At 41.8% G+C, this 14541-nt stretch overlaps 1 protein-coding gene across 14 annotated transcripts in view; it reads left to right on the forward strand.

The window, feature by feature from the left end:
* The window catches only part of AP1S2 (adaptor related protein complex 1 subunit sigma 2), a 138226-nt gene that overhangs the window by 46507 nt on the left and 77178 nt on the right, over nt 1–14541 (forward strand). For all 14 annotated transcript variants that reach the window (XR_012241771.1, XR_012241772.1, XR_012241770.1 and 11 more), the window contains exon 3: nt 11738–11846. Coding sequence is in view for 11 of the 14 variants with exons in the window: in XM_073616925.1 (XP_073473026.1) it covers nt 11738–11846 (109 nt within the window). In the remaining 3 variants the exon portion in view is untranslated. The remainder of the gene's footprint in view (nt 1–11737; nt 11847–14541) is intronic.

Consider the following 14541-nt stretch of genomic DNA (forward strand, 5'->3'; position numbering starts at 1 on the left):
TATTCAGCCTCCTTTACTCTGATACCCCTAGCTAAAATCTAGTGGAACCAATTTCCTTCAGAAGTCACCTATATAGCAAATAGAGTCTGCCTGTGTGTCATTTAATCTCAGTATAATTACAGCTGTTCTGGGAAGCCCTCAGAGGTTTGTTGGAGAACCTTAGAGAACAAATAGCATCATGAAAGCCAAGGAACACACCAGACAGGTCAGGGATAAAGTTGTGGGGAAGTTTAAAGCAGGGTTGGGTTATTAAAAAAGAAAAAAAAATATCCCAAGCTTTGAACATCTGACGGAGCACTGTTCAATCCATCATCCGAAAATGGAAAGCGTATGGCACAACTGCAAACCCACCAAGATATGGTTGGGCAAAGAGAGCATTCATCAGAGGAGCAACCAAGAGGCCCATGGTAACTCTGGAGGAGCTGCAGAGATCCACAGCTCAGGTGGGAGAATCTGTCCACAGGACAACTATTAGTCGTGCACTCCACAAATCTGGCCATTATGGAAGAGTGAAAGAAGAAAGCCATTGTTGAAAGGAAGCCATAAGAAGTCCCGTTTGCAGTTTGCGAGAAGCCATGTGGGGACACAGCAAACATGTGGAAGAAGGTGCTCTGGTCAGATTAAAAACAAACTTTTCATCCTAAAAGCAAAACCCTATGTGTGGTGGAAAACTAACACTGCACATCACCCTGAACACACCATCCTCACCATGAAACATGGTGGTGGCAGCATCATGTTGGGGATACTTTTCTTCAGCAGGGACAGGGAAGCTGGTCAGAGTTGATGGGAAGATGGATGGAGCCAAATACAGGACAATCTTAGAAGAAAACTTGTTAGTCTGCAAAAGACTTGAGACGGGGGCGGAGGTTCACCTTCCAGTAGGACAACGACCCTAAACATACAGCCAGAGCTACAATGGAATAGTTTTGATCAAAGCATATTCATGTGTTAGAATGGCCAAGTCGAAGTCCAGACCTAAATCCAATTGAGAATCTGTGGCAAGACTTGAAAACTGCTGTTCAGACACTCTCCATCCAATCTGACAGAGCTTGAGCTATTTTGCAAAGAAGAATGGGCAAAAATGTCACTCTCTAGATGTGCAAAGCTGTTAGAGACCTTGCAGCTGTAATTGCAGTGAAAGGCGGTTCTACAAAGTATTGACTCAGGGGGGCTGAATACAAATGCATGTCACACTTTTCACGTATTGGGGGGCTGCTACCTTACCTAGGGCCCCATTCTGCTTATTAATCTTTGGATCCCAGGGATACACATTGGATGATCTCCCAGTGCTGGGAAAAAAGGTAAACATGTATACTGGTTGTATTGTACTGATTTCAACAGTTGTTCCTTGGAAATAATCTGCTTTTCTGTGGAACTAGAGAGTTTTTAAGGGTGTTATTTTACAATTTAGCTTTCCGATGTGTGATGTGATTAACGTCTGGTCTTTTGTAGAGCTACTACAGCTATGCAAAAACTCAGGCTTGTTCAGTTCTGTTTTTCAAACTTGATGGCAGATGGGTTGAGACATATACCCACTTCTACTGCTGTCAGAATTCATGAATATAGAGTATGGATATAGGTTGGATAGAAGATAGAAAATGACAGCCTGGCTCGTGTTGATAGTGCAGAGGTCACATTTTGTGAGTTTTATTTATAAAGGGAGCAGATGCTTTACAGCACAAGTACTTTGTTTTACTCTTGTGATTTCTTTTCCGCTAGCAATTTCTATTACAGTAGTGTGACAGTGATGTACGTTTTAGTGGTCTGGTTGAAGAGTTATTTGATCCTTTGCATCATATTTTCAACATCTTGAATGCATTAAAGAACTGGCTAATTAATGCAGAAAACCATAAAAAAAAGTACATATAAAGAATTCCAGGCAAATATATAAAACAGCCTTGAGATCAGATATCACTTACAGTATATATTCCTTTAAAAGTATTGAAAACATTTGTCAGTTCAAGCTGCTTCAAGTTGAAAGTTGGTAGTGCTCTTTGAGCTGATGGGGAGGTTATTATATGAGCAAGAGAGCTTCAGCAAGGACATCTTTTGTGTCTTAAAGAGGAATTGCAGCATGGACCAATGTAACTATGCATATGGATAAAGAAATATACCATACCTGTCCCTGGAAGCTAGAAATCACTGAAGTAGACAACACTACTCGAAAGATCTCCACTTGCTTCTGGTCTCCTGCTGAGTGACTTTCCTGCCGCTCTGTGTTTAGAAATGCAGCAGGGCAGCCACTCAGCATGGAACCCAGAAGCAAGTGACGATCCCTGGGGTTGCTGTGTCTACTTTGCAGCTTCCAGGGCATCAGCCATGAATGGTACATGCATAATTACACTGATCCAAGCTGGGCCAGTGTAACAATGTAAAAAATATCCATACCTGGAATTCATTTTTAAGTTGACCTTACACACATGGCCCTCGGACTGAACGAAAGAAACCTAACAAATTCCTCCATTCACACTGATGCAGGGATCTCCCCTGCCGGCTATATATTCTAATAGGCTTCATGCATGCCTGTCAGAATACCCCAACAGTGACTACATCTGATTGGACAATTTTCTACCCGGCTTCTTTGACAAAAGTTGATTGAACAGTGGACTTTTGTCAAGGCAGATGGTGGCAACAGTGGCCTCCACAGCCTAAATTTTGCTCAAAATGTGAGCCCTGTATGCAGCATTTATTGGGTCTTGAACCAAAGATCAACTAGAAGGCGGAGCAGTGACACAGAGCCTGCAGAACTGTCCCTCAAGTTTGTTTATTAGTGTACACATATTTTTCAGTTAAAACAATATCTATAAACTAGTTTTGTTTCAGCTCTGTATTTGGAAAACTGTCTAGAGATGTTCAGTCATTTTTTTATTGAAGTGGAACTAAACTCATTGATTTCACTTTGGTAAAACAGTTCTGTTTAAGGCATGTCTTGAATGATAACTGTCACAGTTGCTTGTGTTCTCTTTTAAAATGTTTTTATAAAAGTTTTCACAGAAGAAAAGAACAAAGAAATAAAGGAAAGATATTTAGACATTTCCTGATGTACATTCTATCATTACTTAGAAAGTTGCTTGTGTTCTCAACTGAACTGCCAAGCCATCAAATGGCTGGTGTCATAACTGGTCACGTGTGCAGCACCATGGAAACTGCAGATCAAACAGGGCTAAGATGGCAACTTTCTTGGATGGACTTTTTTTTTTTTTCTTACCTGCAATGTAAAGCCATAATGCACTAGCACATTATTTGAAACTTGCCTGAAAACGAAGCATTCCAGTGATGCAATGTCATCACTGGAGGCCGCTTCCATCTTCACCCCTCTTGCTTCGGGGTTTGCGGATTCCGGCTCTGTGACTGACCGGAGCCGCGATGACAACACTCCCGCACATGCGCGTGGGAGCCGCCATTCACGGCACAGGGCTCTGAAGGAACGGCACGGCTGGCCGTTCTTTCAGAGCGCATGCGCCAGTAAAAGTCACTGGCTGCATGTATAATAAATATCTCCTAAACGGTGCACGTTTTAGGAGATATTTACACTACCTATAGGTAAACCTTGTTAGTGGCATACCTTTAGGTGAAAGCAAGAGATAATAGCTTGAAACTGTGAAAAATTTTACTGCAAAACGAATTATCTTAGTAACTATACTGTACTGCGTGTAGTGGAATGGGTAAAATTGTTTTGGCAAAATATCTACCAGTGTATACTCAGAAATAGCACTCTTAGCGGTCCACTTAATAAAATATCTGCTCTTCTCAGGACACTGAGTTAAGTACTTAGTTTTGTTAATTCTTCTTGTTTTATTTTTAAAATGCAGAACGCGGTATGGCGATTCGTGTGTCTGTTGGAGGGTTCTCTGCATAAAGTTACAGAGAACATTCCCTGATAGGAAGAGAGCCTTAACCTTTCAAAGTCATACGACTGGCTTTCTCCCCCAATGGCACTTTTTTCCCCCCATTTATGAAATGGAACAAGGCTTCACTTACTTCAGAATTCCAAGGCTAGCAGAGCAGAAAGCACATTTGTAAAGCACACAGCTGTACTTTATAAATATGCCAGAAGATTTCTTCTTTTAAAAGCCACACTTAACTGCAGTAAGGTGTCAAGGACCCCTAAAAGCAGCAGATAGGAGGGTGGCGCTGACCCCCTATTAGATTAACCAGTTGTAGTCAGGGCTTACAGCTAGATTATAAAACAAGTATGGGTTTTCAAAAAAACAAAGTTACATACTCACCCAGGTGGATGCTGCATCTGTCCCCCACTGCCCCAAAGACCAAGAACCGAGCTATCACATGAGTACTGATCATTCAATTCTTGGTCCTCTTTGAGCAAAGAGCAGTGACTGGCAGCCAACTTTATTTTGCTATGCCCCTCCAGTTCTCTCTGGAGTGCTGGGCTGTGAAGGGGAAGGGAACAGCTGACTCAGGCTCTCAGCGGCGCACTGAGAGGCTGAGCCTACTGCCGGTTCAGGTATCTGGGCAGATCCCAACATTTAAAGTCTGTGTCCCTCCAGAGTCTGAAGCGGCTCTGTGACATCAGCTGACCTTAGACTTAAAGTGGATGTAAACCCTCTCCTATACCCAGTGAAGTGAACAGCCTCAGATGATAAACGGAGATGAAACAAATCTCCTTACATAAGTTTTACATGCATATCTGCTGTCTTCAGCTTGCTATATTCTTTAGAATTCTTACATTGTATTAGAATGTTTACTTCCTCATTCAGCAGTAGGTGTGTAATCTGGGCTTACACCGTGTGACAGCTGATTGGAGGAAAACGCACACCCCCCCTCCACAGAGGAAAGAGAAAGGAAGATGCTTTCAGAGCTGTATTGTGACAAGGCAAGCTCTCTGCTAATCTATTTATAGCAACCTCCCTGACACAAATTTCAGGCTCCCGTCTCGAAGAACTTGTCAGAAGTTATCATGCTGATAATAGAGGAAAGAAACAGCAGAAAGACACGGGATTCAGGGCTTTGGAGAGAGAGAGAAGTAAACACTACAGATATATGTGCCTAGGTCAAATTTCATGAATCTGGTTCACATCCACTTAAAGCCCGTTGTTGGCTGAATCTGGGTCATAGGAGTGCAGAAATCCTATGATCCACAGGAGAAGGCATTATAAACCTTCCTACCTGCACAAGATGTATTTTCACCTGCATAAGATGTATTTTGTACTTTCATGGTGTCATTTGTTGCCCTGTGCGCACAGCCTATAGCAGAGTAATCACATTCTGGTGTCAGAAATTTGAAACGTGTGGCATGGTACTGTACAGGTTAAATGCATTCTGCTGTTTGTAGTCTGAGAACTGACACTTCCTGTGAAGAAACTACATATCCTATAATCCCTGGATCTCTGTCTAGTGCTCTGCTGCGGGTGAGAGTATATAACAGAGTTTACAGCAGTTCAAAAGATGTGCGCGTTTCATCATTAGATACAAGAGAAATGACTAGGCATGCACTGGATGCTAAGTATCCTGGAATACGTTGCTTGCCCCGTTGGTGAATAGGGACAAGTTTGGTAAATGAATACATGGACATAGGGGAATCGATTAGCCATGACCCTGCAAACTGCAGCTACAAAACTTGAGCCCACCATTGCAGGGTAAGGCAAAAAAAACAATATTAATATCTAGTTAAAACAACAAAAACATTTGAAAGTGTACAATGGCTTTAAGCTGCTCAGCTTGTACCAGAATGACTCATTATTTCCAGCTTGTATCTCTCCATATACGGGCCAGAAGAACGCTGTCTTGGACAAGATGGGGGTGACAGAGTCTGTTTTAAACGTTCACTAAAAGCCTGTGCAAAACAGATCCCATCCCCCGTCCTCATCCCCAAATTGGCGGTTGCCTATACCAATTGTGTATAGAGAGTCAGAGGATCTAACAACTGTGCCAGCCATTTACAGTACATCATTAGGAAGCGTTGGTACACAGGTTGCCAGATTATATTTACAGTTTTGCAGTTAGCTCTTCCATTTGACAGACCTGCTATGTTAATTAAAAATACAGTTATCCTTTGTAATGAAATGTATTTTTTTATAATGGGACATAAGCAGTGGGATATTAAAATACACGCTTCTGACTAGTTTAATTTTGCCTGACAGATATCACCTAGTTTGTTCATTCATTTGATTTTTTTTCCAAGGACAAATTGACTATTGCGCCTTTTCCCATATGAGTCTTAATTGTACTAATGTGCTAAAGTGCCACTTGCACTAAATCAGACAAGATCTTCTCCATGTAGAAAAGAGAGATGGCTTACTGGGCGAATAGAACAGCACTTAACAAATGCTCCTAATTATCATCTTCTCAAAACTGAACTGCTTCCCCACGGGCATCACCACTGCTCTGACTGCTGTGTGGCAAGGGCTCAGAAATTAATGTGCTGGCAGTTTGAGTTTAATCGTACCATAGTTAGCAAGAGGGGAGAGGCGGCTGAGATGCGGCTGCTTCATTTCTATGTGGATCAGGTCCAAGGGTATTCCATCAGAGACAAGCTTGTTGCAATTTTTTCTTTTAAAGTGTCAGTAATTACACAGAAATATAGCGGATGCCAGACCTGGGAAGGTTACAGAGTAATAGGTGGCACAACAAGCTCTTTTAGCCTTCATTTTGTAAATTCTTCATGGCAAAGTATGCCTGTTTTTTCACACATTGCAAAAATGATCATTTTGCTCATTAAAAACCTTGCAGTGGTAACGTTATTGAATTATCCTTTCTTACTGTTAGGAAGACAGTGGTGCTAATGTTAAAGCCTAACTTCAGATTATTCGCATCCCCCTCATGGGGTCTTTCTTCAGGTGTCCCCTGAATGTAAGATTATTGCCCACTCCCCCTATTGGTGGAGGCAACACTTGCACCTGCCGAGTCTTCTCTTATAGGCTCCAGAGGCACGAGAACTCATGGGGGCTGTGAGGGGACCAGTGCCCAAGAAGATAATGAGCAGGGCAGGATGTCTGGTCACCAGGGCAAGACATTAGCTTAGGTCATGGAGGAAACTGGCTTTGATCCATTACACTACAGGATGACTTAGGAAGTGGTATTCGGAATCAAGACTGAGGTGTGAGGTCATTGATGCACAATACACTATTTAAATACAATTTTTGCTAAGTTCATATTGTAACTATCACCTACCATTCAGAGAACATTTATTTATCACATGCTTTCTTGGAATTATAGTCGGATAACTGGGGCCTTTTATGGATTAAATGGAAATTCAGCCCTTGCTTCGGACTACTATATGACTGGGGGGGGGGAGAGCTTTATGACTTGTACTTACAGGTAAGCCTATAATAAGACTTAACTGTAGGTACAGTAAATATCTACTAAACATGCACTGTTTAGGAGCTATTCACATTTGTAGTGGCTGGTGACATCACTGGTGCATGCGCACTGCGCTCTCAATAGAGGGTATATTGGAGTATGCCATCCATGGAGAGAGCTCTGCCACGACCATGACTCCGGGCATATGTGCGGGAGTGACGTCATTGTGGTCCGACCATTCAAATGGCCAGAGCATGCTAACCCAGAACGGAAGATCAGGTAAGGATGGAAGTGGTGACAGTGCACCGCTGGAGGGCTTTGTGCATACTAGCACATTAAAGCTTAAACTGCCCGAGTGCCCACTTTTTTTTTTTTTTTTTTTTTTTTTAAATTGAAGTTTACTATAATGGGAATTTGTGCTCTGCCTATTCAGGAAACAGCAACAGGTTTGCTTTAACCCTCCCAAGCTCCTATCCCCAGAATACAGCCCAGTATTACATTAAAGTGGTATCAAACCCAAAAAAATATTATAATGCAGCTTACCAATCATTAGATGTGGTGGCTGCATTAGTTTTTTTTTCTTTCCCTGTGTTTTCTCCTGTATTAGTGAGACAATTCTGGAGGCATGAGAACAGGAGGCACAGCACCATTGTCAGTCTGGAGAGGAGGGGGGGTGGTCTTGAAAGTACAGTATTAGCAGCTTTAGTTACACTAAGAAATTGAAGCCAAAGTCTCCAGCTCACAGTTTATAATCTGTTACATCAAACATTTCTTTCCATTAGGGATAAAGGTTTTGCATGAATAAATAAAATCTTATAATTTTAATCACCTCTGCCAACGTTAAGTGGTTTGTCTATGCCATGTAAACTGACCCATTCTGCTGGAGAGCTTGTGCTTGTGAAAAACAGACTTGCTGGATCAAGAAAGCTTAAAAAAAAGAAACAAATACAACCAATATAATCAAGGTTTGCTATTGGTTTTAATACTGCTTTTATTTTCAGAAGTCAGGTAGCACAATGCAGAAGCTAAAAAGATAATTTTGGGAGCCTGGGAGGAGAATGGTAGAAGTAAAAAAAATAATGTAGCTATATTATTTTAGACATTTTAAGGGATCCCCATTTTAGGTAAAAAGAGACTAGTTACTGCATGTGTATTTTATTCAGCTGTCAGGTCCATTAGAGAAGAGCACAGTTCTTCCCATGCTTTAGATCATTTGCCTATTTGTTTCCAAGAGACGCTTCTGCTGAGCAAGTGAAAACTGTAGATCCTCACTAGATAATATGGGAGATGGGGGATCTGTTGGTGGTAATACACGGAGAGCCAAGGACAACGGGCTTCTGTTATTTGGCTACAAAATCTCTAAGTTGTCCCATTCAATCCATATCTTCAGTTAGCAGTGACTGGATTCTGAATGGACAGATAGGTAGACAGTGGGCTCATGAGGACTGCAAATGGTTGTGCTGCCTGGTCTACCTGTGTTTTTTGTAGTTTCCATGTACTAGACCAGTGGTCTCCAAACTGCGGCCCTTTGCTTGCCTTTATCCAGCCCCTGAGGGCTTATTCCTGCCACTGACACCAAAAATGGGGCACTGATCCTCCCACTGACACCAGCTATGGGGCACTATTCCTCCCACCAGCGATGCGGCACCATTCCTCCCACTGACACCAGCGATGGGGCACCATTCCTCCCACTGACACCAGTGATGGGGCACTGTTCCTCCCACTGACACCAGTGATGGGGCACTGTTCCTCCCACTGACACCAGTGATGGGGCACTATTCCTCCCACTGATACCAGCGATGGGGCACCATTCCTTCCACTGACACCAGCGATGGGGCACTATTCCTCCCACTGATACCAGCGATGGGGCACCATTCCTCCCACTGACACCAGCAATGGGACACTATTCCTCCCACTGATACCAGCGATGGGGCACCATTCCTCCTACTGACACCAGTGATGGGGAACTATTCCTCCCACTAACACTAGCGATGGGGCACTGTTTCATTGACATCAACAATTTCTCCCCCTAATACCAAAAGTGGGGCATTGTTTTCTCAAACTGGGCACAGTTCGACCTCCCCCCCCCTAAGGTTGAATGACTGTAAACTGTTTAGAGAGTTTGAAACCACCTGAATTAGACAGTGGAGTACAGATTGTCTGGAGCTTTCACATTTCTCCATAGCCATCCACATTGGTGTGGCCACACCTAACTGTTGTGTGATGTCCATTTCAAGCTGGACAAATTCACCACAGGAGGACACTAACAGCTATAAAAACCTGATGGAAGTTAAATTCTCCCCTAGTCTGCCGAAAAATGTATGCTACTCTTCTCCCCCCCCCCCCCCCCCACTAAAGAGACTTCTTGTCCATGTGAAACCCTGTTACTGTAAGACCTTGTTTACACGGGATGTGTTTGGGGCTGTACACACTGAAGGATTTCACATTGGGAGCAGCGTCTGTGTTCTTCAAGTTTTGGCTGAAGTTGGCCTTTACAGATGAAATCTACCAAAAATAGGAATATACCAACTTGCATGATGCTGTTAACCATACCTCCCAACATTCTGAGATGGGAATGAGGGACACCTACTGGCAAATGTATGTAGGCATAGGACACGCCCCTGCCACACCCCCTTAAAGGAGAATTAACCAAAAAAGTGGTTAATTAAATCCACAAGGGATTTTTTTTACCACTACTATTCCTTTATATTTGCTTTTAAAATGTCCAAATGCAGCCATTTAGAAATTAGATGAAAGGTTTAGCACTGGGAAACACTTTTTAAAAGATAAAAAGTGAATTTTATATACAACTATATAGATCAGATCAAAATGAGGAGGAATGAGGGACAGAGGGACATTGCTCCAAATCAGGGACAGTCCCTCGTAATCAAGGACAGTTGGGAGCTATGCCGTTAACCTTTTATAGGTGATTCGGTCAGCTAGAGATCTTTCATGGAGTTTCTATCACTCTCAACCACAGATATTGTGGAGATAAAAAAAAAAAAAAAAAGTGTCTTGCTAGTAGAATAGAATCCAGACGTAAGAATGTGTTATGTTTATGGGAATAATTGTGGAGAGGAATCAAGAACTATGAATGTACCCCGATTGCAGATACCCAAGAGGTTTACTAGGCAGGGGAGTGGGGGTTACTCATCCGAGCTATATCTTCTACTGTTATGTAATATTGGTTTACGGTGGCCTTCTATCCTTTACCCCCCCCAATATACAGCTTAATAATAATAATTTGTAAATAATTGTATATACTATTATTATTTTTACTTTTATTACTGTTATCACAGTCGCTATACACTACCGTTCAAAAGTTTGGGGTCACATTGAAATGTCCTTATTTTTGAAGGAAAAGCACTGTATTTTTAAATGAAGCTAACTTTAAACTAGTCCTAACTTTAAACAAATATACTCTATACATTGCTAATGTGGTAAATGACTATTCTAACTGCAAATGTCTAGTTTTTGGTGCAATATCTACATAGGTGTATAGAGGCCCATTTCCAGCAACTATCACTCCAGTGTTCTAATGGTACAATGTGTTTGCTCATTGGCTCAGAAGGCTAATTGATGATTAGCAAACCCTTGTGCAATCATGTTCACACATCTAAAAACAGTCTAGCTCCTTCCAGAAGCTACAAAACTGACCTTCCTGTGAGCAGATTGAGTTTCTGGAGCATCACATTTGTGGGGTCAATTAAACGCTCAAAATGGCCAGAAAAAGAAAACTTTCATCTGAAACTCGACAGTCTATTCTTGTTCTTAGAAATGAAGGCTATTCCATGCGAGAAATTGCAAAGAAATTGAAGATTTCCTACAACGGTGTGTACTACTCCCTTCAGAGGACAGCACAAACAGGCTCTAACCAGAGTAGAAAAAGAAGTGGGAGGCCGCGTTGCACAACTAAGCAAGAAGATAAGCACATTAGAGTCTCTAGTTTGAGAAACAGACGCCTCACAGGTCCCCAACTGGCATCTTCATTAAATAGTACCCGCAAAACACCAGTGTCAACATCTACAGTGAAGAGGCGGCTGCGGGATTTTGGGCTTCAGGGCAGAGTGGCAAAGAAAAAACCATATCTGAGACTGGCCAATAAAAGAAAAAGATTAAGATGGGCAAAAGAACACAGACATTGGACAGAGGAAGACTGGAAAAAAGTGTTGTGGACGGATGCCAAAGGTGTGCAATGCTGTAATTGCTGCAAAAGGAGGATTCTTTGATGAAAGCAAAGTTTGATGTAAAAACAATGTTATTTCAAATACAAATCATTATTTCTAACCTTGTCAATGTCTTGACTCTATTTTCTATTCATTTCACAACGTATGGTGGTGAATAAGTGTGACTTTTCATGGAAAACACAAAATTGTTTGGGTGACCCCAAACTTTTGAACGGTAGTGTATATCTGTATTTTTTATATACCAGTGTCTGGTAGACATCATCTCTGAAAATGATTCCTTCTGTGTGTAGGTACGCCAGCCTTTACTTCTGCTGCGCCATTGAAGACCAGGACAATGAGCTGATCACTCTAGAAATAATTCATCGTTACGTGGAGCTTTTGGACAAGTATTTTGGCAGCGTAAGTCTAATTACAGTGTCCTGAAATTATGTACTCTGTGTGCAAAATTACTTTCTCGTTAAAACTTTAGGAAACTAAATCATATTCTTTAGGCAGCTTTCTTCCTGTTTCTCTCTCTTAACCACTTAAGGACTGAGCCTCTTTCTGAGATTTGTTGTTTACCAGTTAAAAACTGTTTTTTTTTTGCTAGAAAATTACTTAGAACCCCCAAACATTATACATTTTTTTTTCTAGAGAATAAAATGGCAATACTTTCTGTCACACCGTATTTGCGCAGCGGTCTTACAAGCGCACTTTTTTTGGAAAAAATACACTTTTTTGAATGAAAAAATAAGACAACGGTAAAGTTAGCCCAATTTTTTTTATAATGTGAAAGATAATGTTACGCCAAGTAAATTGATACCCAACATGTCACGCTTCAAAATTACGCCCGCTCTTGGAATGGCGACAAACTTTTACCCTTAAAAATCTCCATAGACGATGTTTAAAAAATTCTACAGGTTGCATGTTTTAAGTTACAGAGGAGATCTAGAGCTAGAATTATTGCTCTCGCTCTACTGATCGCGACGATACCTCACATGTGTGGTTTGAACACAGTTTTCATATGTGGGCTCTACTCACGTATGCTCTCGCTTCTGCACGTGAGCTCGTCGGGACGGGGCGAGGTTAGAATGTGTTTTTTTTTTTTTTTTTTTTTTTAACATTTTGTTAAAAAAAAAAAAAAAAGTGTCACTTTTATTCCTATTACAAGGAATGTAAACATCCCTTGTAATAGAAGAAAGCATGACAGGACCTCTTAAATATGAGATCTGGGGTCAAAAAGACCTCAGATCTTATATTTACATTAAAATGCAATAAAAAAAAAAAAAAAAAAAATTGTCATTTAAAAAAATGAAAAAAAAAAATGGCTCTTGACGTTGCTTCCACTCTGCAATGATATGGAGATGGGTGAGAGGCCATCTTACCCTCACTCGTCTCCATGTCAGGCCACGAGAAGGACGCAATCGCCTCCGTCGCTGCTGACGGCTCCGGTAAGTGGCAGAGGGCACCGGATCGCGACTGGAGGAGGGGGGACCCTCTCCCGCCGCCGTTAAAAGTTATCTTGCGGCGAATCCACCACAGAGACCACTTTTATCTTAAACCGGACCGCTCACTGAAGAAGAGGATACCGAGGTTGTGACAGCTAGCTGCTGCCATAACAACGATATCCTCCTTCAAAGTACCGACGTATAACGACGATGGGCAGTCCGGAAGTGGTTTTTAAAACACAGGTTGCTTTTCCTTTTATGGAAGAATGTTTTTCACTCTTTACTCAGCAATTTGATATTCTTTGTCTTGTGCTGCTTAAGCAAGGATTAGAGTGGTTGTAAACTACTTTACAAACTGAAGTTTCAGGTCTGAGGTGATGCAGAGAGATTAAACAAATCCTCCTACGTAAGCTGAACCTGTTTAGCCACAGCCTTGTCTTTGGGCCAGTTCACACCAGATGCAGTTCCGTGCTCTTTTTTTCTGCACTAAAAATGCATGCACAATGTTTTCCATGTATTCCAATGTCTCTAGTTTACACCAGTGCAGTCAGTTCTAGTCAGTTTCCGGTCAGTTTCTGCTCCGGAAACTGACCTGGAACTGACTGCACTGGTGTGAACTAGAGCCATTGGAATACATGGAAAACACTGTGCATGCATTTTTAGGGCCAGTTCACGCCACAAAAATGCACTCACATGTTCTGGATCAGTTTTTGCTTACAGTTCACACCACACGCAGTCTCAGTGCATTTTTGATACAATTTGCTAGGTTCCAGTACAGTCCTGCTCAGAAAAAATGCAGCACGCTCTACTTTTTTTTTCTGCACCGGAAACTGATTGCACTTGTTTGAACTAGATCCATTGGAATACAAGGAAAACACTGCAGAAAAAAAGCGCACAGAACTGTATCTGGTGTGAACTAGCACTATAGCTGTTCAAGTCGTACACAGCATTTCTGAGCTTAGGGACGGAATGCTGTCACACACTGCACAGTATTGAGAGGGGAGCTGAGTTGAGTGTAATCTGAGACCTGAGTGGAGGAAATGGACACACCCCTTCTACACTGCCTCATAGGGAAATCTGTTGGGGGAGGATGTCCCTGGGGATTGCTTTATATTGGGATATATGATCAGAAGCCTGTGCAGATAGCAGAGGGAGGAGAGAAAAGCCGGAAATCACACTAGGTGTTATTGATTGAGGCAAGTACACACAATAGAATAATATGTTTTCTTTATTTTCACTTCAGAGGTTAAAGAAAAACACTTTAACCAGTACAAACATTTACCAAAGCAAATGGCAGCTTAGCAAACCAATCACAAATCAGAAAAAACAAATGTGCTGTTGAGTAGGTCAGTACATGTTTTCAGAGCTAACTGAGATTAAAGTGGATGTAAACCTTCTCCTATACCCAGTCAAGTGAATAGCCTCAGATGCCACACAGAGATGAAACAAATCTCCCTACATAAGTTTTATTTGTATATCTGCCATCTTCAGCTTTATATACTGTTTAGAAAGTGCACATCATGTTAGATTTTCTTCTTCCTGTTTCAGCTGTGGGAGTGGAGTCTTGGCATACACTGTGTGAGAGCTGATTGGAGGAAAGGCACACACCCCTTCTCCACATAGGCAGAGGAAGGAATGAGTGTGCAGAGCAGTGCTGTGAATAGACA

This window comes from Aquarana catesbeiana, linkage group LG02 (assembly GCF_042186555.1).
Source record: "Aquarana catesbeiana isolate 2022-GZ linkage group LG02, ASM4218655v1, whole genome shotgun sequence".
In the NCBI taxonomy this organism is placed as follows: domain Eukaryota; kingdom Metazoa; phylum Chordata; class Amphibia; order Anura; family Ranidae; genus Aquarana; species Aquarana catesbeiana.